Here is a 21,607-nt window from a genome sequence, read left to right on the forward strand (position 1 = left end):
GAATAATTAGGGTTGGAAGAGACGTTAAACATCCAGCCCCCCTGCCTTGGGCAGGGACATCCCACCAGATCAGCCTACCCAAGGCCCCATCCAACCTGGCCTTGAACACCTCCAGGGATGGGGCAGCCACAGCTTCCCTGGGCAACCTGGGCCAGTGTCTCACCACTCTCATGGTGAAGAAATTCTTCCTAATCGATGGTCTTGCTCAGGATATTTATTAAGCTTCAGATATTTGGGTTTTTTTTTCCTTCTCATGAATATTTATGCTAGTAAGTTTAAACACCTCTCTAAATCTTAAAAAGACATAAGTGTGTATTTTCTGATCTGTTTCCACACAGCACATTACTACATTGTTATCCAAACTTTTGTGAAATAATCAAATACCCACCTGGCTTATTGTTTCCTTTTTGTATTGGGCTGTAGAGTGAATGTGTTCCAGCTCCTCGTTCACAGCGATTTTTCTTTTGAGGCTGAATTGGACTCTGTATGGCTCAGAATATTGGAGAATCTTGAGTGCGTCTTCATATTTGATATTATCAAAAAATATTGTAGCACTTAGAAGCTGATCACCTGCGAGTGGAATCAGGCATCATTTTAATTACTTTGTGTTTCTTACAGTTTTTTTTTTAATTCTGCTGAATTAATACTCATTTAAAATAATTAAAAAAAATAGATCCCATTTATTTCACTATAACATCATGTTCACATAATAGAATCACAGAATAATTAAGGCTGGAAAGGACCTCTGGAGATCACATAGTTCAACCACTCTGCTCTGGGAAGGCTCAGCCTCAGTTGGTTGCTCAGGTCTACGTGCAGTCAGGGCTGAAGTAGTTCCAGTGATGTTGATTCCACAACTTCTCTGGAAAAACCTTCTACCAATCTGACCATTCGGAGAGTAACTATGTTTTTTCTTCTGTTTTTGTTTAAATCATTATTTATTTTGGTTTTCTGGCATACTATTTTATGAAAGAAATAAAGGAAGGTTTTTCATGAATATTATGAGTTTGGTTATTTTCATTTTAGTTGTGTACGCACTACTTTCTATGTATCTTTTTCACTGTTCCAGCGAAAATGAGAAATATTTTATGGTATACAAAAACATCACATTTCATTATTGTTTAAGAAACTGGTCTTTGAAATTATTGATATGGAAAATCTCACACATAATATCAATTGGGTTGGATCTACTATTTCTTTTACCTAAAGAGATGACAGCTCCGGTAGGTAACTGTAGACACACACAACTGCATACCTGATTATTTTAAGATATTATACATGCAAACAAACAAATCAGACTGTACCTTCTCTCAGGCTAAATACTTTTGAAGCAGGAGATTCCTTAAGTACTTTTTTGATAAATATTCCTTCATTTCCTCCACCTGCCACACTGAAACCACTAGCACCAGCTTCCACTTCTGTTTTCAGGGTCACTTCCATTGTCTCCTAGATGTAGAAAAAGGTGCAAATTTGTAATTTTACTCATTTATATCAAAGCATTCTACATTATTCTACCATAAAAAAAAATGAGTCTCCTTAGGTGTATTTTAAGCATCTCAAGAGAGGTTATCTAAAGCAGAGAATGTACTTATTCAGTGTGGGTTTGATTAAGTTCTAATTTAGAATTAAACGTGTTAGGGTTCTGCTGGATCAGGGCCATAGGGAAAATAGTTTACAGTTTTAAAATGTGAAACATATGGAATCTTTTAGGGCTGAAAGACTGTATTTTCTGTGAAGATGTTAAGCACCTCAGTTAGAGGCAATGGGCCAGAAAAGTCAGACTAAGAGCCAATGCTGTATTGTACTCAAGCTAGATAAGGCTAAAGAGAGCTAAGAAGAATTATGGAAGAACCTCAAATAGGACAAGCAAGCGTTCATGCCTGTGCCACAACTGGGTAATTTGTGAAGTTCCTGATCAAAACAAGTCTAAGTGACTCTTTCCCTGTTAGTTCTTCCCTCTGTCCACCCATCCACGTCTGTGTGTTGTAACAGACTCTACTATTTTGCAACTCACACGCCTAAAACTACAGAGTGCTTTTAGACTGACCTGTGGATGACTCTGTTTTGATTTGTCTGTAGAATATTTTTTGTTTTCTTCAAGCTGAAACATAATTTGCAATTATTTAGTATTCAGAAGTCATGCTATTGTAAAGTACACCAAAAGTCCTACATTGGTTAAAATCCCTGGTTTAGACTAAGAACTGAGGCTGACTTTAATGGCAACAGAGCAACATTGGGATCTACAAGTGCAACGCACATTAATAATAGTTTAACAATACTATTTCCGGTAGTAAATGAGATGCCAAGGCCCCCCTGCATTGGACCAAAAATTGCATGCAATGAACACCAGAGACCAATTATATTAAGACATTGGGAACCCTTCTGTGTGTTACTCATGTTGCATGTTTCTTATGCTTTCATCTTCATGAACATGCATTTTTTTCATCTGTTCTACTTTAGCATCAATTTCAAACTGTTGCCTGCTTAACATGACGGTATTAATTAGATTTTTAACTTTTAATAACCAAAAGGTACAGGTAATTTTGAAATACATATTAGTTACATTCAATTCAGTTAAATATTCTAATAGGAAAAGCTTTGCCATGTCTTGACAGTCTATGCTCCAGGTCCTTTAAGAAATAAAGTCAAACATATTTTTTGCCAAGAAATAAGGACATGTCCGACAACAAGTCTAGTACGATTTAAAACCATCAGTGACCATGGCCCTGTTACATGACATATATGAGTCTATCTGCCTGTAGGAACTAAAGCATCTTGAATTAAATTGGTAAAGCCAGGCCTGCATGAAAACTCAGCCACTTGCCTTTAAATAGCCTTCTTCTACGGAATATTCATACACTGGAGAGGATCCTTGTGGCCTTGGACGGATGTCTTCTACTGCCACTTCGTTAACCTGTGGAAAAGAAATGAGTGATGTGAAAAGAACATCCACCATTAAACAGTGACCCAGTTTTTTAGGAGCGTTTTTCTACCTAGGCATACTCTCCTTCTGTGTACAAATCTTTCATTAGTAATGGTGGATGTAAAATGACCAGTAATTCTTTCCTTAGGTCAAGAAGAAATACGATTCTCATTTAAGGGTGTTACTCAAGAACATAAGGGATAGATCCCTGAAAGATAAAAACAATGCTATGCTGGTTTTGGTTTTCCTTATGAATTGTATGCATCTATGGGCTAAACAGACTGAAAATACTGATGGATCACTTAGTAGTAATTGAAAAAGACAATAAAAATTCCCTCCCCTGCTGTATTTACACACCTAACCTTTGCATCCCGCAGCTTCAAACTTTATTGCCCTTTGTAACCAAGCACATCATGGAAGAGTCCCAGCAGGAATTTCTGCTGACAAGCACTTGGCATGCTTCCTTCTAGAGTCAAACAATAGGGAATCTAAACCAAATAAAGCTATAAAGAAAAGTTACTGTAGCCAACAGCAATATAATAGTTAGTTTGCTAAGTCTTGGTATTAAATTTATGCTGGTTAATCATGGCAAAGAGCGGATCACTTTATACTGAAGCATCATTCTGCCTTTTGAGCTGGCAGGAGATCCCTAAGCAGAAATACAAGATTTTTGATGGGGAATAATCTCCAACAAGACCCAGCTATAAAGAAAATGTTCAAGGTCCTGTGTTAACAAGGTAACTACCAAACTCCCTTCCCCTAAAGAATCCAGCTCTAAAAAAACTCACAGAATCTTCATCCTCTGCATCCACATCAGCGTCCGCATCCGCATCTCCCTGAGGCTCGGCTGGTCTCAGCTGTCGTCCAGAACCTGAAAGCAGAATACAAATTGTTGTCTTCTGTGAGAGTCAGGCAGAGCACGGAGCAGGCAGCTCGCAAGCTGAATCCCTCAGAGGCAACACACCTGGGGCACATGCAGGGCAAACCCTAGAAAGGCTGCTTTCACTCAGATTCCTTATCTCAGATCTCATCAGGCCCATCTTTCCAAAGATACCAAGGCAAAGACTTTTGTGAAGGCAAAAATCCTCAGGCTAGAGAAAATGTAAAAGTAGGTTTTGCCAATGGTGTGTTTGTGGGGTGGTCTCTGTGGGAGGGCATCAACAACAACCTTGCAGCCGGTTCTGCCTGCAATACTGAAACGAACAGAGGAGTTTCTGGCACCTCTGGTGAAAATGTGCTTAAGGAATGGTGGCAAATGCTGAGAAAAAAAGACAACATCGCTAGAAAAACAGAGGAAACCACACCAGAGTAGGAAAGAGGAGGAGAGAGCAGGAGAGGGGAGGTCCAGTAGGAGAAATGCTGGTGTGAAATAGGATCTCAAGGAGGAGCTGGAGGAAGAAGAACCACCTGAGCAGGGGGCACAGGGGAGGCAGCTTCACTCTGATTGATTGGTGGCTGGTGGAGGAACTCACTCTGGGGCAAGTGAGTATGAAACGAGTGGAAAAAGTAAAGCACCCAACATCTGCTGACCGCCATGTCCTGTGCCATCCTTCGCCTCCCCAAAGGGAATGCCCACAGCAAGGGGATTGGAAGAGGAGAGGTGTACAGAGGAGAGCTGAGGTTCTTTCCCTAAGTGGTTTTATTTTTTTTTAAGTATCAGAGTGAGTAATTAAAAGTTCATTAATTGGCAATAAATTAAACCAGTTTAAATTCCCCATCTCAAAACTCTTGCTTGCCTTTTACAGAGGTCTTAAGAGCCAGAGAGTAAACATCATGAAGCTTTCACTCTGCTTTCTTGTTTTTTCAAAACATCAGGGGCAGAGAGATATGAGGTGAAGGAGATGAGCTGTTTGAAAGAATTATTCTGTTGAAATGCCTTACATTAGGCACTGAAGAATGAAAAGGGAATGAATACATCATCGTTTTCAGTGTCCTGGGCTTAGCCAGTAGAGGACAGTGTGGCTGAATTATGTGTTCCCTGATACACAGGCTATTCTAATACATGCACAAGTCCTTGCCCTGATAGCTATGTCTTTCCTGTCTCTGCACTCCTGTTTTTTTCAAGCCATCAGACTGTCTTGCTCTCTCGCGCCAAATTCTGCAACTGCCATTAACATACATAATTTTGGCTCTCCCAAAACAGATCCTCTGGCTTAAAAATATGCCCAAACACTAGAGAAGACAACCACAAGCAGAACTGAGCAACCTCTTCATTGTCTACTTTAAATGAAGAGTCCGTGGGCTAGAACACAACGTTTCTGAATGTGGCTATTACAAGCTGTGTGTGCAGACAAGCTGCCATGACTCAAGTCATTTCTGCTTCAGAAACTGTCAGCCTCTGGTCTGGACAGGCGCAAACTCTCCTAGGTTGAAAACTGGTTGGATGGCCCAGAGAGTGGTGGTAAATGGAGTTAACTCCAGCTGGAGGCCAGTCACAAGTGAGGTTCCTCAGGGCTCAGTACTGGGTCCAGCTCTGTTCAATGTCTTTATCAATGACCTGGATGAAGGCATTGAGTGCATCCTTAGCGAGTTTGCGGATGGAAACTAAGCTGGGTGGAAGTGTGGATCTGCTGGAGGGTAGGGAGGCTCTGCAAAGGGATCTGAACAGGCTGGACCACTGGGGCGAGGCCAGTGGCATGAGGTTCAACAAGGCCAAAGGCCGAGACCTGCACTTGGGGCACAACAACCCTATGCAGTGCTACAGACTGCGGGAAGAATGGCTGGAGAGCTGCACGGAGGAGAAGGACCTGGGGGTAATGGTTGACAGACGACTGAACATGAGCCAGCAGTGTGCCCAGGTGGCCAAGAAGGCCAATGGCATCTTGGCTTGGATCAGACACGGTGTGACCAGCAGGTCCAGGGAGGTGATTCTCCCTCTGTACTCAGCACTGGTGAGACCGCACCTTGAGTACTGTGTTCAGTTCTGGGCCCCTCACCACAAGAAGGATGTTGAGGCTCTGGAGTGTGTCCAGAGAAGAGCAACAAAGCTGGTGAGGGGGCTGGAGAACAAGTCTTACGAGGAGCGGCTGAGAGAGCTGGGGTTGTTTAGCCTGGAGAAGAGGAGGCTGAGGGGAGACCTTATTGCTCTCTCCAACTACCTGAAAGGAGGTTGTGGAGAGGAGGGAGCTGGCCTCTTCTCCCAAGTGACTGAGGACAGGACAAGGGGGAACGGCCTGAAGCTCCACCAGGGGAGGTTCAGGCTGGATATCAGAAAAAGATTCTTCGCAGAAAGAGTCATCAGGCACTGTCAGAGGCTGCCCAGGGAGGGGGTGGAGTCACCTTCCCTGGAGGTGTTTAAGGAACGGGTGGATGAAGTGCTGAGGGACATGGTTTAAGGGAGTGTTAGGAATGGTTGGACTCGATGATCCAGTGGGTCCTTTCCAACCTGGTGATTCTATGACTCGGTGATTCTATGACTCTATGATTCTATGTGTGTATGCAATCACTCTAACTTATGCGAGTTGTCAAGATATTTTTAAAATGGCTGTGATTTTGCTACTATTTCTTCATAGTTTTCTGACTGCCTGCATTTATTTTTACTTTGAATCTTTTGAACACAGGTTATTTAGTACATCAGGATCTTGAAAGACCCTATTATGCCACATAATAAGTGATGGACCACTTTGTTAAGATGAATGGTGATAGTGTGCTTCTAGTGGGAATATCCCATGTCAGCTTGTGGCCAAGTTTCCAAACTTGATAGAATAGAATGCATCCTCATTAGTCATACATACATCATCTTAATACAGACTCTTGTGGTATTTAAGCTCCAGAGAATGAGTTCAACTCAGAACACACCTGGGCTGCCAGACCATGCTTCTTTAGCCTCCACAGGACTAGTCCTGATGTCTGCAATAAACAACTCTAGAAAATGGTCTTAATGCAGACTCTAATTCAGATTAAAGCCCTGCACAAACTGTCCTGATTTTTTTTTCAAAAGCTCTAGCATTTTCAACCTTCAGAAGCTTAAGAAAACTGGAAAAATGAGTATAACCTTGCTAAAAAAATTAGATGTGGATTTATGAACCTAATTATAGGCATTTCTGCTTGAAAATTCTGGAATCCATTCATGAAGCTCTTCAGCAATTGTATTTTAATAAGCATCATATGTGGAGAAGAGCTGCAGGACTGAGGCTTGATTGTTCTATTTGCTCAGTGTTTCTAAAGATCCAGGTGCCAACAGCAAATTTTATAGCTGTTACTAAAATTCCAAGAAATAGTAAGGGCTAGATCTTGGGGCATTGCTGTATTTTTCACTTGGGAGAATCCCACCCACAAGCCCTGCAGTCCGGTAGAATGACTTAACAGAATATTGCTTGGATTGCTAGAGCATTTCAGTGCTGCACTCCAGGCTAATTACAGCATTGATCCCTGTTGCTTGCCAATAATTTTGCTAATGGAAAAGAAAAAGGAAAGAATTATCTCGGAGAATTCTTGGGCTGCTTCATTGCTGTTTCTCTTGTTTTACCCCGATATAACTTCAGTGACATTTTAGTTGTCTAGAACCGAAGCAGTGCAAGTATGGAGTGCTTCATTCCCAGGACTTGAATGGTCCTGTAGAGTTTGTGCTGTTCATTTTTCACCATCCAGTGGGGAATATCTTTCGAGTCTAGGGAACTGCAGCTGTCCTACAGCTTCTAATACAGGTAAAACTTTTACAACTAGATGTTTTAAACAATGGATACTTAGAATGATTTTGTGACCTACACCTTCAAAATCCTCCTGTTGCTAAGACCAGGCTACTCATAAAATCCAGGAGAATTAGATCACTTCCTGCGGTGAGACCTGAACATTTATTTCCCATTAGGATGCCTTTTTAAAACAACAAACAACACTGCCAAGTCTTGTTCAGCATGAGATTGACCTGGTTTGGATAACATCTCATCTGGGCATGGACCAAGAGAGGTTTTATGTTTTCCACCAGCTGCTGATCACGCAAAGCCGCGGTGTATGAGGCACAAGGATGGCTTCACATGCTTGGCCAAGCGCTGGCAGGTAATTGCTCTCCTTGTCTTTGCTAGAGGAGCCAAGGATCAAGGTTTGCCAAAATGTCACCAGAAAAATCCCCTTATGTTAAGATGCAAATCGGTCCCATAAAAAGTCTCTTTCACCCACCTCACAGATGTGCAGGAAAGGACAGAGTTCTCCTGTGAGAAGCTTTAGTAAACTGCTGCATCTTCTAAATGGTGATGGTAGGACTCTTTCGTAGAAACTGGAGCAAGAGACTACTGTCCCCAGGGCTAATGTAGATGTGGTTGAGATTGCATGGAGGGACATCAGATAATCTCCTCTCCCAAAGCTTCACACTGCAACCTTTGCATTCACCCTGATTTCCCCAAACTCTGCCTATTCGTATATCAATTCTCCCCTCCGCCGTAGCTAACCCATTTCATAAAAGACTACTTGTGCCCCTGATTCCTACTGTAGACTCAAGTTTGCTTCAGATTTTTTCCCAATTCAGAATACATTAAAATCAAATCTATAAAAGAGGGGAATTACAGTACATCGATAAATGCCATTTTCAGCAAAGCCTTCTTTCTGTGTATAAAAGACTGTGCAAATAAACTGTGATTTATATGCATGTCATTCTCATGCTCCAAATAGTAGTGATGCCAACATTTTATAGGTTTTAATTTTTTTTATAAACTCAGGACAATCAATGCTTTGTTCAAAATGTTTTCATAAACAAGATGGAATTTACTTCAGTGACTACTTCTAATAGCTGCTGAACTGACTTCGGAACAAGGGAATATTTTGAAAGCAGGCAGTAGGAGTTATATAGGCTGGAAAACTTTCATATCCTAAGACTGAAAATTGTATTTGCTGTTTTATATGCAGTTTTTTTAAAAAAAATTATCTTTAATGTAGCAACCCAGCTGGACTGGTTTTGGTAAAACCACAAAAATGTAAAACCAGGATTTTTTTTGGTATTCACATTCAGCGGTTAACAGTCTCAAATCCCACATTTGAAACATTATAGCTAGTTTAAAATACGACAATGGCTTGAATTCAAGTCAATTGTGCTTTAATGTATTGTATAAACTGAGCAGAAACCTAGCTTGAATTGGGACACTGACAAATAAAATTACCATAAGCTGTATACATTAAAATCGAATAAACAGAAATGAGAATAGCAGAGTTGTTGTTAAAAAAAGAAACTATAACATCCTTTGCTCATCATCTTAGTTTCCTTGTTTATATATTACATCCCTTTTTCTGTAGTTCTTAGATTTGGGCTTTCTATTATTTATGTTTTTATGCTAAAGTTATGTTTGCATATGAATGTAGTGAATTCAAGTAATCTGTTCTTATCTTTAAGCGTATGGTTTTTCATTGCATCAACTTCTTAGGCATTATTTTTCCTGCTAAAGGTGGCTTTGATTTTTTTTTTTATTTAATTTTTTTCTGTTTTTTTTTTGTCAGAGAGAACCAAAATGCTGCTGTTGTGTTGTTTTCCCTGGGACTTAAATGCAGAACACTTAAAACTGAGAAGAGTAGCAATGGTTGCAATGAGAATATTTCTTACAGAGGTGCAGGTTAAATATTGCTCATTCTCAAGTAGTATCTTCACCAGAAGAGCTTCCTTCTTGCCATGTCCTGACTGGTATGAATTATCTAAATTCACTTCAACAAGTAGTTTCTCTTAACAGACAGAAACCTGTTCTGAAGTAAACATTTGTTCACAGGCAAAAATTTGTATGCTTTGCTCACTCATTTATTATTATTAGTTAATATATAAAGGTCACAACCCGTGCCTTTTTTTTCAACCAGGATTTTGGTGTTTGTTATGTACAATTAATTAGCTGTGAAACAAAAAGTCCTGTTTGTGAAGTATTCTGGAAATGAAGAGCGCTGAGTCCATAGCTGGTGAGAAGACTGTGAGCAAGGCTGGGAGTTCTTTAGATTGGGTCTTTTCTGACAATGCAATGCACACACTGGGTACATAACCTGTTTCATATTATAAATAAGGAGAAGGAGGAGTGGATAACTGCAAGACAAACAAAAACTGTTCCTGTGCCCTCATTCTGTCGTGGGACTGGCACTTCTCAAGCATGCATGGCTAATTGCTGCTAATACATTGCTCCAAAACCCCTCCTGTTTTTAAAATCAAATCCCTTTCTCAAAATGGGTGACGTTCCTTGTGTTTTTTTCCCACAGGTTGTTCTCCCTCTCTTGCAGGTATCTCAATTACTGGGATTCCTTTTCCTCCCTCAGAGCTCTCACAGCCGCCTGAGCAGTGCTGCTGCAAAGCCCTACAACCCCTTCTGAGTCACTTCTTCTATTTGAAATAGGGAATATTTAGAATAGTTAGAATATTTAAAATTGTAGGTCTCGGTTCAGGAAAGCACTTGATAACAGGAACACTATGCACATGCTTGGCATTCATCTTGGCCTCTCGAGAGCACCTTTTCAGATAGGTAAGTTCACCTGACTTCAGTTTACTAAGAGAAATTTTTCACTTTGGGTTATGGGCAAAAAGGCAGCAATTTTATCTTTTTATTTGGCAACTTTAGTGCTTCCATTTCCATGTGTGCTTCTTCAATGCCCATTCCAATTCACTGTCTCAATTATTTTGATAAATTATTGAATTAATGCACCTTGCAGTGGGTTCTTTGAATTTCTTAGGGTATCTCGAGAGACTGGAGACTGATGAATAAATGTAGATGAAGCAGCTAATTAAAATGCTAACTCCAGCTAGACAGTGTCATCAAACATATTGCATTCTTGGTTTGGTTTCCTTAAAGCTCCCATGACTGACAAATGGCCTAAACCAGACTTTTTTTAAATGTCCTCACAGACAAAGTTATAATGACAGCAAAAGGGTCACCTTTTCCATCTCAGCTAACATTTTTTTTGGTAGGAACCTGAATTTTTGACACTTAAAGAACTATTTTTACCACTTTCCAAAAATCAGCTGTGCTAAAGATCTCTGAATCCACAGGCAGACCATTGTGTTCTGCTAACTGTATCAATTGGCTTGACAAAGTAGGATTTGCCGACCCCTGCACTAAAAATGTTGCGCAAATGACATGTACAAGCATAAAAATAGTTCCTCAGCAGTGGCCTGAAAAATTTCACTATTTCTCTTTGTTTCCCCTGGTTTTTATTTTCTTCAGATCAAATTACAAATGGAAGTGGTGACCTAATGCTGTGTTAAGAAGGACTAAGAACGTAGCGACATTGCGATGCTTCAAGGTCTGTGGTTAAAAAGAAACAAACCGTGGCAGATTTGTCGTCCAGAACCACTGCCTGGAGTCTATTTAGCAAAAAGCATCTGCTCCGACACCATACCTTGAGTTCCACTGTGAATCTCGTGAGGTGTAAATGCCAAGATTAAGGCAATGAATAAAAACAACTGGTGCACTAGTGCTGCTCAAGGTGAGGGGCTCAGTCGTGGCAGTTCAAAGCAATGATCCCCACCACCCAAATCCTCCTGGGCAGTTTGGCAGAGGAGTCATGTCCTTCCAAGCAAGCTGGCTGTGAGGGGGGAGGATCCTGCAAGCATCAGTTGGCAGAGATAAAAAACTGAAAGTGTTTGCAAATGAACTCTTCAATGCATGGGTTGTGTTCCTTGAGGAAGCTGCTATGAGGTTTAAAGCAGATCCCATGGCACAGGTTCTTGCATGGTCTAAGTAGGTTTGACCACGAGCTCCAGCAGGCCCATGGCATTCCCAGTACGCAGCTCCAACCTTGCTGGGGAAAACCATCAGTGAAAAATCAAGAGGTTCATCTTCAACAGAGATTTCCTAACGCATTCCACAGATCAGGATTCATTCCATTGTCCTGCGAGATCCCACAGGATGAGTTACAACAACTGCTGGGCAGGGCTCTGGGGCACGGCAGGACCGCAGCAGGAATGCTGCGGCTGTCACTCTATCTGGGCAGGATACGTGGCGATGGGGAGACACGGGTGCAATGTCACGGAGAAGGCTGCCTCTCCCAGCCCTCCATGGCAGGAATTTAATGCTGCTTCACTTGAACCACCGCCAACGACACAGCAGGCACACTGTACCTCCACCTAGACAAACCCCCTCCTCAGCTCTGAATGACTCCCACAGCAGAAAAAGCAGCTGTTCTGCCTCAGAAAAAGGGATGGAAGTGAAGAATAGCCCCTCGCCTCTAGTGTTTCCCCTCTGCCCTGTGCTGGGAGTAGGATCTTCCCCACCAAGCCCTGAAATTCTAGTCTCCCTAACTGTTTCTGTGGGATGAAGACAAAGGACCAATTGGTGGAATGAAGATAAAGCTTTTGCTGCTGAAGGGGTTTAACAGGCCTTATAATCTACAGGATGCTCTCAGAACCAGCTAGGCTTGTCGTCAAGCTATACTCCCACCTTTGTTTTGCATTTCCTTTGGTAATGCCCCTCGGCGTAACGCCCCTCGGCTGCGCTCTGTCACTGAGCTGCATACTTGTACTGTGATGAATGCAGCTCGGAATTTGGAGCCAAAAGCAGGGGCTTGTAGCACAGCAGAGCCAAAGGAGCAGCTACTCCCAAATAACCACCGTGTGAATAGTTTCCTTCCATTCAAGGCACGAACAAGGTGTTTTGATTCGATGCCTTGGTATGTTAAGCTGCCCTTGTCAGCCGTTAGAGTACGTAATTAAAAGCCTTGAAGTCATCTCATCTCAAAACCTTCTGAAAACAGATAATATATGTAAGTTACAATGATCGGTCTCCTTGCCTGGCCAGAGACCTGTTCGTGAAAGTAGCTCATACTTCTATCAAAAGGAATGGTACTCTGCTCTGCGAAGTACCCCCAAGTAGAGAAGTATCTGTGCAATTAAGGTTTCTTACAGCTCATACTGTAGAATTTTATGTAGCATTTTCTATAGCTTGACAAATATCCGGGAAGATGTTGAAGAGCGCAGGCAACTAAGAACATATATAAACACTACCATAAAAAGAGAAACTAACAGCCACCAGATGAAAAGGAGAGTGAATGGCTTTCTTGTGAGTGTGTGTTTATTGATAAGGTCTGCACATAGATTTAAAACTATTAAAAGCATGCCTGCTCACACTTCAAAACAGGAGCAAAACCTTTAATGAGACCTATTAGAAAGAAGCTCGCTATTTTTACAGCAGTCCATCTTTCCTCTGATGGCAAAGATAATCATAGAAGCATCTTAATATAATCCAAAGGAAATTTCAGAGCATGAGAATAAATCACTCTGCTGGGGCTCTGCACAGACTTTCTCAGACTGAGTCATATTTAAACATGAAAAACACAAAGGCCTTCCCCTCCCCTCCTTCCTAATTGTCAAATTGAAGTTTCCCAGATCCTAGGTTAATGAGTTTCACCCAGCTATCACCATTTTTTGGTTGCTTGGCTATATAGGGAATATAATTTTGCCAGATCCCCCTAAGTCTTCTGGTACTAGAATAAAATATTTTCTAAAGTGTTTTCTGAAGTCCAATATTTCACCTGTAGAATGACGTTCAAAAGAGACAGCAAAAGCAGGCAGCAGTGGCTGATACCTGAATTTGTCTCTCCTGATCCATCCCTCCTCTCACTAGCTAAAATACAGCTGCAAGTGGCAGTGTTTTCCTCTGCCCAATGATTCTGTCTCAGACCTGGTCTCTGTAGTTTTAGCTTCACGATTGCCTGGAGGGTCGGTGTGATGACCTGCCCTCTGTCTGTGTGTTTGCTTGTCTTAGGCAGGAATTTTCATCTCTCTAAGGTTTTACATGACAGAGTGGGTTTCCAATATGTGTTCCTGAATTAATTCCCTCAGTGTCCTGGTGTATAATTATTGTGATGATGGTGTGACATCAGGGCTCTCTCTGATAATCCTCAATTGATAATCCTCAATTGATAATCCTCAATTGATAATCCTCAATCCTCAATGATCCTTTTCCAGGACTGCAGGGCTTCTATTCTCACAAAGCCAGTAAAAGAGGGGAATGCATTTTTAGCAACTGTTGTTATCATAGAATCATAGAATAGTTCACGTTGGAAGGGACTTTAAAGATCATCTAGTTCCAACCCCCTGCCACGGGCAGGGACATCCCACCAGATCAGCCTATCCAAGGGCTCATCCAACCTGGCCTTGAACACCTCCAGGGATGGGGCAGCCACAACTTCCCTGGGCAACCTGGGCCAGTGCCTCACCACCCTCATGGTGAAGAAATTCTTCCTAAAGTCTGGTCTAAATCTGCCCCTCCAGTTGTACCCATTCCCCCTGGTCCTATCACAAGCCTTTATGAACAGCCCCTCCCCAGCTTTCTTGTAGCCCCTTCAGGTACTGGAAGGTCGCTACAAGGTCTCCTCGGAGCCTTCTCTTCTCCAGGCTGAACAAACCCAATTCTCTCAGCCTGTCCTCGTGTGGAGGGTGCTCCAGCCCTCTGATCATCTTTGTAGCCTCCTCTGGACCCGTTCCAATGGCTCCATATCCTTCTTACATTGAGGATTCCAGAACTGTTGTTGTTATTTATGTCCTAGCTCCTGGACTGAACAAAAATTGCTCACCACCCCTTTGGACACTGCTATAAATAGTTGCATGGATACTGTCTATCTGGATGGTATGAATTTTAAGTAGATCTTCAGGGCCATAATGCAAGTGAAGTGCTGTTACGTTCTTCCCAGCTTCAGAAACCCTAGTAGGAACTGTTCTGCAGTTATTTCATTATCCAATATATTGATTAGACATGTTGCAACTTTTTTTTTCACTCGAAAGACACTCCTTCATCCATATAACAACCTAGTCTTTGAAAGTGAGTACAAAGCTGCTTCGTCTCAAGGTGAGGAGCAGATTCCTACTGTCCTCCCTATTAGATAGCTGTGAACTCAGCTCTTATCATGACTTGCCTGGAAGCGGAGGCAGGTGGGTACCTATTGCAGATAAGGCCAGTAAAGCTCACGGGAATTAACTTCCTCACATTCCTTCTTCTCGCTGATTCACAGCCTCAAAAATCCAGGCTTCTCCCAGAGCAGATTGCCTGTTCCACTGCCAAAGCACAGCCCTGCTCAGATTCAGAAATTAATCATAGAATCATAGAATGTTTTTGATTCAAAGGGACCTTAATGATCATCCAGTTCCAACACCTCTGCTATAGGCAGGGACACCTTCTACTGGATCAGACTGCCCAGAGCCTCATCCAACCTGGCCTTGAACACCTCCAGGGATGGGGCATCTATGACTTCTCTGGGCAACCCGTGCCAGTGCCTCACCACCCGCACAGTAAAGAATTTATTCCACATGTGTACTCTAAATCTCCCCTCTTTCAGCTTAAAACCATTACCCCTCGTCCTATGCCTATAAAAACCGCCTCCCCAGCTTTCCTGTAGGTGCAGGAATCAAATGAATACATTTATTAAAAATTAAATTGTTCTGTCTGTGTAGGCTTGACTGACAGCCCTGGGAACTCAGTTTCTCTGTCTGCAGAGTACGAACTGCTTGAGAAGTAGTGGCTGTTACACCAAACTGTTTCTCAAGAAACCCAGAAAGGTAGTAAGATAAGTTGGCAACTCCTTGTCCTTTCTCTAACACATCAAAAGAGGAGACTGATTCTTGCTGCTTTTGGTAGAGAGCACATTTATCCCCTAAGAGTAGGTCTTAAGATAAGACTAAGACTAAGACTAAGACTAAGACTAGAGGATTTACTCACATTATGCAAAAAGCCCGAAGTAGGCTTTGTATAAATGTATAAATAGCACTCCCAATTAGAAACAGATTTTGCAGCCCAAACTGGTCATCAAAACCACTGCTTACAAAGCATCCTTATTGAAATCAATGCATAGTAAAAAAATTTCACATAATAGTAAACATACATGTTTTTTTTTTTTTCACGGTAAAGATCCTTATGGACCAGCAAGATTTTTCATTCCTCTTTACTCTGCTGATAAAATTCAGAGCAGAATTAAGTGTCTGAATGTAACTGTGTTAATGGAGTGATGTTACTTTGCACGTCTCTCTGGTATGCTGGGCATAGCCCCTCTCAGACAGGAATGCAGCAAAAAATTTGTAACTTTTCCACAACCTTTTATGGGGGCTTTTATATAAATATCTGCCCTTGGAAGCAGGTTTTCAGTTTGAGAAAAAGTCCCCAGGCAACTTGTTTGGATATAAATCATCATAGAAAAAAAATATCTTTTAAGCTTTTGAATTCCTTAATATATATGTAATGCAAGAGATATGGGATAAAGGTGACAGAAAATTATTATGGGAAAATACTTTACATCAAAGATAAAGTCAGCAGTTCCCTCACTTTGTTAAGATAAAAATCTATTCTGTCAATAAACTGTGATGATAGCAAAATAGTGTTTGGCATACTTGCTTTCTCGTGGTTTTATGTGGAGTAGGATAATCCTTTTAAAAACTAGAGAGAATTTCTGGATGCAGACTGTGGGTTTACAAAAAGCATAAAAGCTCATTTACAGATAAATTAAAACATTGAGTTAAATTAATTAATTAGTATAATTCCGTTCACATCAATGCAATTAAAATATGAATAAATGGACTATAAAACTGGGTTTCAGTTCAGAAAGGGTAGACTCCAAAAGAATTCAAAAGGTGACCTATCAAGTTATTTTAAAAAATGTTATCTCCTTACTTCAGCTCATAGTTTTTCACCTCTATTTTGAAAGTTTTTCCCTAGGAGATGCATACCTTGCTCCAGCATTTTCTAATCTTGCTGTTTGATAACTGTTTTCTTCCGGAAATCAAATTTGTGACTTAATCTTTATTGTTTGAAACTAGAATTAATCAGACAGGTGAGACTGAAATACAATGGAATTTTAAGTGCATGTTAATTTATAGAAGGAAAACCTGAAGATAATAAACTTTCTTTGCCTTATATTCTTGCAAAAAAAAATTATCTAAATCTTTGTGTGTGGTTTTTAAATGTTTCAGTGCTCTTTTCCCCCCTTCACACAGCATAGCCAATACTGAGGCACCTAAAAATAAGAAACCAGCATGCTTGCCTAATAGATTAGAGGAAAATAAAGTCTACTTAAGAGATTTCAGCGTTATGTTTCATGGAGGCTAGTATAAATGGTCGAGTTAAACCAATTTTTTACAGACTCATTAGTACAAGTCTAGATTTCCTTTCTATTAAAGACTCTAACAGCAAGACAGTAACTACACTGCAGTTAATCCATGTAGTAACCGGTGAATGAATCGAGATGGGTGGAGTTGTTTGAAAGCACTAAGAAGACTATTTCTTGGATTTGATTATCAACTCTAGGGCCGATTTATAACATTTCCAGACATTCAGAGCCTCTATGTAATAAGATAATAATGATATCTTATGGAAATGGGTAGCTGTTTCTTTATTGTAATGGTCTATTCACAGGTTAAATGTTTTTTAACTCAGTTAAAACAGGGTGCGTTCTTTTTGAAGGCACATGGTAGTGCTTTTCTCAATGAGCAGCTGTGCTAGATTCAGACTAATGTATGAGGGACAGTAAATTACATTTTGCTCTAGCTGCATCAAGGGCTCTACTGAAATCAACAGCCTTGTACCAATACAAAGCTAGTATAAGCAAAAAGAAGACAACAGGGCTTCAGTTACATTCTTTGAGATCTATTGCAAGTAGGTAGGTCTGATTCTTCTCTCAGGTGGCTCCTTCAGAGTAATCCATGCAGCAGGAGGACAATCCAGTGGCTTGTCCCTACTTTGCAGAATGGCAATGACAACCCTGATTTGCAGAGCTGTAGACAGTTTGAATGCAGGAGGATAGAACGGGAGGCACTTGGAGGTGTACTTTTCTGTACATCCTTGCAAAGATTATTTTAAAGCCAATAGTGTTTTACTACTTATGCTCTCTTGCTCCCTGCCTCATCCAACAGCCCCGGTGAGGACTATGCTTTCTGTTTGTGAGCTGTGGTTCATCATGTGCAAAAGAGAGACTATTGCTCTCCCCTAAGGAAGATGTGTTCCTCGTCCTACCATCATACACAGCTTACAGTCAATGAAGCCAGAAAAGGAGAACAGTTGCTGCTGTGAAGTTATCCTGTCTACTCTTGACAAGGTAGAATAATTTACACTTTACTGTCAAGAAACAAAAAGCTCTGCCACCATCTTACTGTGATGTTCTTAAATACTGCAGTCCCAGGGTCTTCCATGAACTGAGATATCAATAACATTTTACCAATGGCTGAAATATGTCCTTTATATAGTGCTCTTGGGGTCAGATTTAACAGCGTTCTGCAACCACGCTGAGAGCAGAATTTGGTTTATTTCTCCAGTATGAATACTTTGAACACTCCTATGGGAAAGCTCTATCCCCATTTGACCACAGGGTAGTAAAGGAAGCAGGAAAGTGCTGCGCTGATCTTTGAAGAGCTTTCCTGTTTTCAGAGAAATTGTTTCACATCTTTCAATGCAGGACTTGCTGCAACTGGGCACAGAGAGGAAATGAGTGAACATAATCCAAGGGCAGCCCAGAGTAAGTCCTGCTTGAGGGCCTGCTAACTGAAAACCAGATCCTTCTACACTTCTACATCATGTAAATCTACCATGGTAAGATTAACTTGAAAGGTTTTGAAGACACCAGGGCCAGAGTCTCAAATGTGTAGGACTCAGAAGCAACAATGCTAAGTAATTCACGGTGAACAGGGCTCGGGCTAATATGTACGATCTACTAGGGTATGTTCTGTTTATGGGTTTGGTTAGGGAAAAGGGAACACATCTTGTTTTTGGAACACATCTTGGCTTTATATTGGTGCTATATCTTGTTCTTGATCCCTAGATTTGGAAGGCTTATTCTTAGAGGGCTTCCCTGTGCATGTGCAAACTACACGTTGCTGCGGAAATGTCCTCTGCAGCTAGAATCACTGGCTCAGTAAAAACTTCTGGACTGGTAGATCAAGGAATTATAGAATCATAGAATAGTTTGGGTTGGAAGGGACTTCAAAGATCATCTAGTTCCAACCCCCCTGCGATGGGCAGGGACACCTCCCACTAGAACAGGGACACCTCCCACTAGAATACAAGAAGATACTAGATACAAGAAAACTCGGAAAATTTTGTTACTCTTACCACATGGACACGTATGGATATTACTTATATGTTACTCTGCACACCTCTGCAGCAGGGAAGATAATGAACACTTCACGGTTAAACGTCTGCAGAGAGGGATTTGAAAATGTATCTGAATAAATTCTAGGGAAGTTGAAGCTCTCCTTGCTCAGTGGTGCCAGCTCAAGGATCCTGGAAAACATATTTTTCATGCATGTGTTCTTTATTAAATGCGACTGTCAAAAAAAGAGGAAGGCTTACTTTCCTGAAAAGGTACAGCGAAGAGAAGACAAATGGTTGGAATAAAGCATTAATAGGAATGTGCCTAGTCTGTCTAGGCAAAAAAAAAAATCACTTCTCTAGAACCTTCAGGGCACCTTTTAAACTATCTGTCTCGGGGACTAGCAGCTGTCTAGCTGTGGGATTTCAGTGAATGCCATACAAACCCAACCAACTCCAGAGGGAAGTGAATGCTCGCTGCACAACCACTCCTCCCTATCTCCAAACTGAACTGCGTGAACTGCAGTTCCCCAGGCTCTGCATGAACTGCACCTTCCCAGTGCTGCACAGACACATCTGGAGAGAGACTGCCTTTGACTAAGCCACACTCTCCCTGCCATGCTGCAGATAATGTTTTCCAAGTGTGTTGGCAGTGAGCTTAAACCACTTACTGCAATCTGATAATGCCTTACCTCTCATCATTTTGCTACAGTAAAATTATGGAGGTGAAAACAGCAAAGGCAAAGCGAGTGTTTATGTGCTTGATGATAATTTTCCTTTTATTCAATAGACACAGATTCAGATTTTGTACTCTGATCTAAATGCACACTCTGAAGGAGCTCAGCTGGATTTAAGCCAGTGCGATAGTAGAATTTGGCTTGTGATCTTCAGATGACAACATGAGTTAAGAGATTTGCTTATTTCTCTGGGTTGTCTATGAAGTTTTTATTTAACGAGCATAATGGTCTAACTATGATACAGTTCTGTGGCAATAGTGTGCCACATAAATTAAGCTAACTCTGGGTAATATCACAAAAAAATATGTGTTTATAGCTTCATGCCAGTTTCTGACTAATGCTTTTGTTTGTTGCTATAGCAAACCACGCATGAATATGATAGCCGAAAGCATGTTTATGACTGACCTTAGCTCTCTGGGGACTGAAAATATGGAATAAAAAAAAAAACCCAACAACCACAATGCACAATGGGAGGAGAACGAGATAGGAAACACCTTTTTTTGCACAAGTTACTATGAACATTAAAAGCGAGGAACATCATGAGTGGAAAACATTAGGAAACGGGAACTGTGAGAAGAATCAGCTTTAACCCACTATGATTCAAATACAGCTTTTATTTCAGATCACAGAGTTATCTATGCAGGACTAGGGTAGATTGCAGGAAATCCTGGCTGTGTGTTAAGGGGTGGATTTAAGTCTCTGAAGTTTGGAGAAGCTTTGGATGACACTTTAAAACATTCAGACCTCTTTACTCAAGATAATTTCTACACTTTGCCTCGACACCTAGGACACTGGTATTCATTTAATTAATTCCTATTGCAATTTATACTTTGGTAGTTCCAAAGAACCTGTCCCAAGACTGACACCTCATTGTGCTGTACAAATACAGTGGAGAACAATGCTGGCCCTGAAGAGCTTTCTGGCAAAGTAATAGGAGAGCCAAAGGGAGAGAAGGATGGACAAAAGGAACATGGGAGGCAGAGACAGACTGCAAAGTGACTGCACTGCCTACCAAATCAGAGGTTAAACCCAGGTGTTGCAGTTGACTTTTGACTGTTTCAGGTTACTCAACACATTACTGTAAGAAGAAGAATACATTACATACCCTGCAGAGAAGGGGAAATCAATACAGCTAAATTAGGATCGCTTACAGCAAAGCTACTTTATGTCAGCAAAATTTCAACTAGTGTTGCCCTGTTATTCTTAATTACATCTTTTCTTCATCAGTGAAAAAAAAGAGGGAGTATTGCTGTATAGGGTATACATACAGATCAGTTTCTATCAATGTTTTCCATTGATATTAATTACTCTAGCTCTAGGCTTCACGTTGCATCTTTATTCACAGATTTGTACTGTGTGTGAAGGCATATGTTATAGTAATTCACGTCATTCTTTCATGATCTATTCTATACAGTGACAGGAGTTGGGCTTCATGATCCTTGCGGGTCCCTTCCAGCACAGGACATTCTATTCTGTTCTATATTCTCTCCCAACACTCAGCAGAGAGTCTTGATTTCCTATCGGGCTTTGTGGAGAGGGTGGTTTGACCGAGCTGTAGTGTTCCAGGTATTTCTAAGGGGATGTTCATGAAAGACATCCTGACCCATCGGTAGGTTAAACAGGACAGCGTGATAAATGGAAGCTCACAAAAATCTGTAGGGCTCAGGTGATACACACTGGTCGCTTAGTGCCACAGGATCAAGTCTTCACGTACTGAGATTTCATTCTGTGCCTACTCAAGCAAGACATCCATTGGCCTCAATGAAACTGATACATGGCACTCTACATCACATTTGTTTTGTAATTCAGACTCTGGTGTGGGCTGAGATCAGCTTGCATTCCACCTTGTAAAATCCAGCAGAGCGCACAGCACTGCACACAGTAATCGTGCCTGCATCCTTGTAAGACTATGTACTTTAAAAAAAAAAAATGAAAGCATTTTGTAGATTTGCCATGAATTCAGTTGATGTCTACAGCAAGTGGCATCA

The 21,607-nt window shown here is 41.1% G+C and overlaps 1 protein-coding gene across 1 annotated transcript in view; it reads right to left on the bottom strand.

Moving 5' to 3' along the window:
- The window catches only part of LOC104068014 (protein AHNAK2), a 29,423-nt gene extending 24,952 nt beyond the window's left edge, over window positions 1-4,471 (bottom strand). The window contains exons 1-6 of the mRNA XM_054066974.1: window positions 4,396-4,471; window positions 3,712-3,794; window positions 2,825-2,914; window positions 2,048-2,101; window positions 1,305-1,446; window positions 389-570 (exon numbers count right to left, since the gene is read on the bottom strand). Of these exons, the coding sequence (XP_053922949.1) occupies window positions 389-570; window positions 1,305-1,446; window positions 2,048-2,101; window positions 2,825-2,914; window positions 3,712-3,794; window positions 4,396-4,471 (627 nt within the window). The remainder of the gene's footprint in view (window positions 1-388; window positions 571-1,304; window positions 1,447-2,047; window positions 2,102-2,824; window positions 2,915-3,711; window positions 3,795-4,395) is intronic.
- Between the last annotated feature and the right edge of the window lie 17,136 nt (window positions 4,472-21,607).

Source organism: Cuculus canorus, chromosome 5 (genome assembly GCF_017976375.1).
Source record: "Cuculus canorus isolate bCucCan1 chromosome 5, bCucCan1.pri, whole genome shotgun sequence".
NCBI classification, from domain to species: Eukaryota; Metazoa; Chordata; class Aves; order Cuculiformes; family Cuculidae; genus Cuculus; species Cuculus canorus.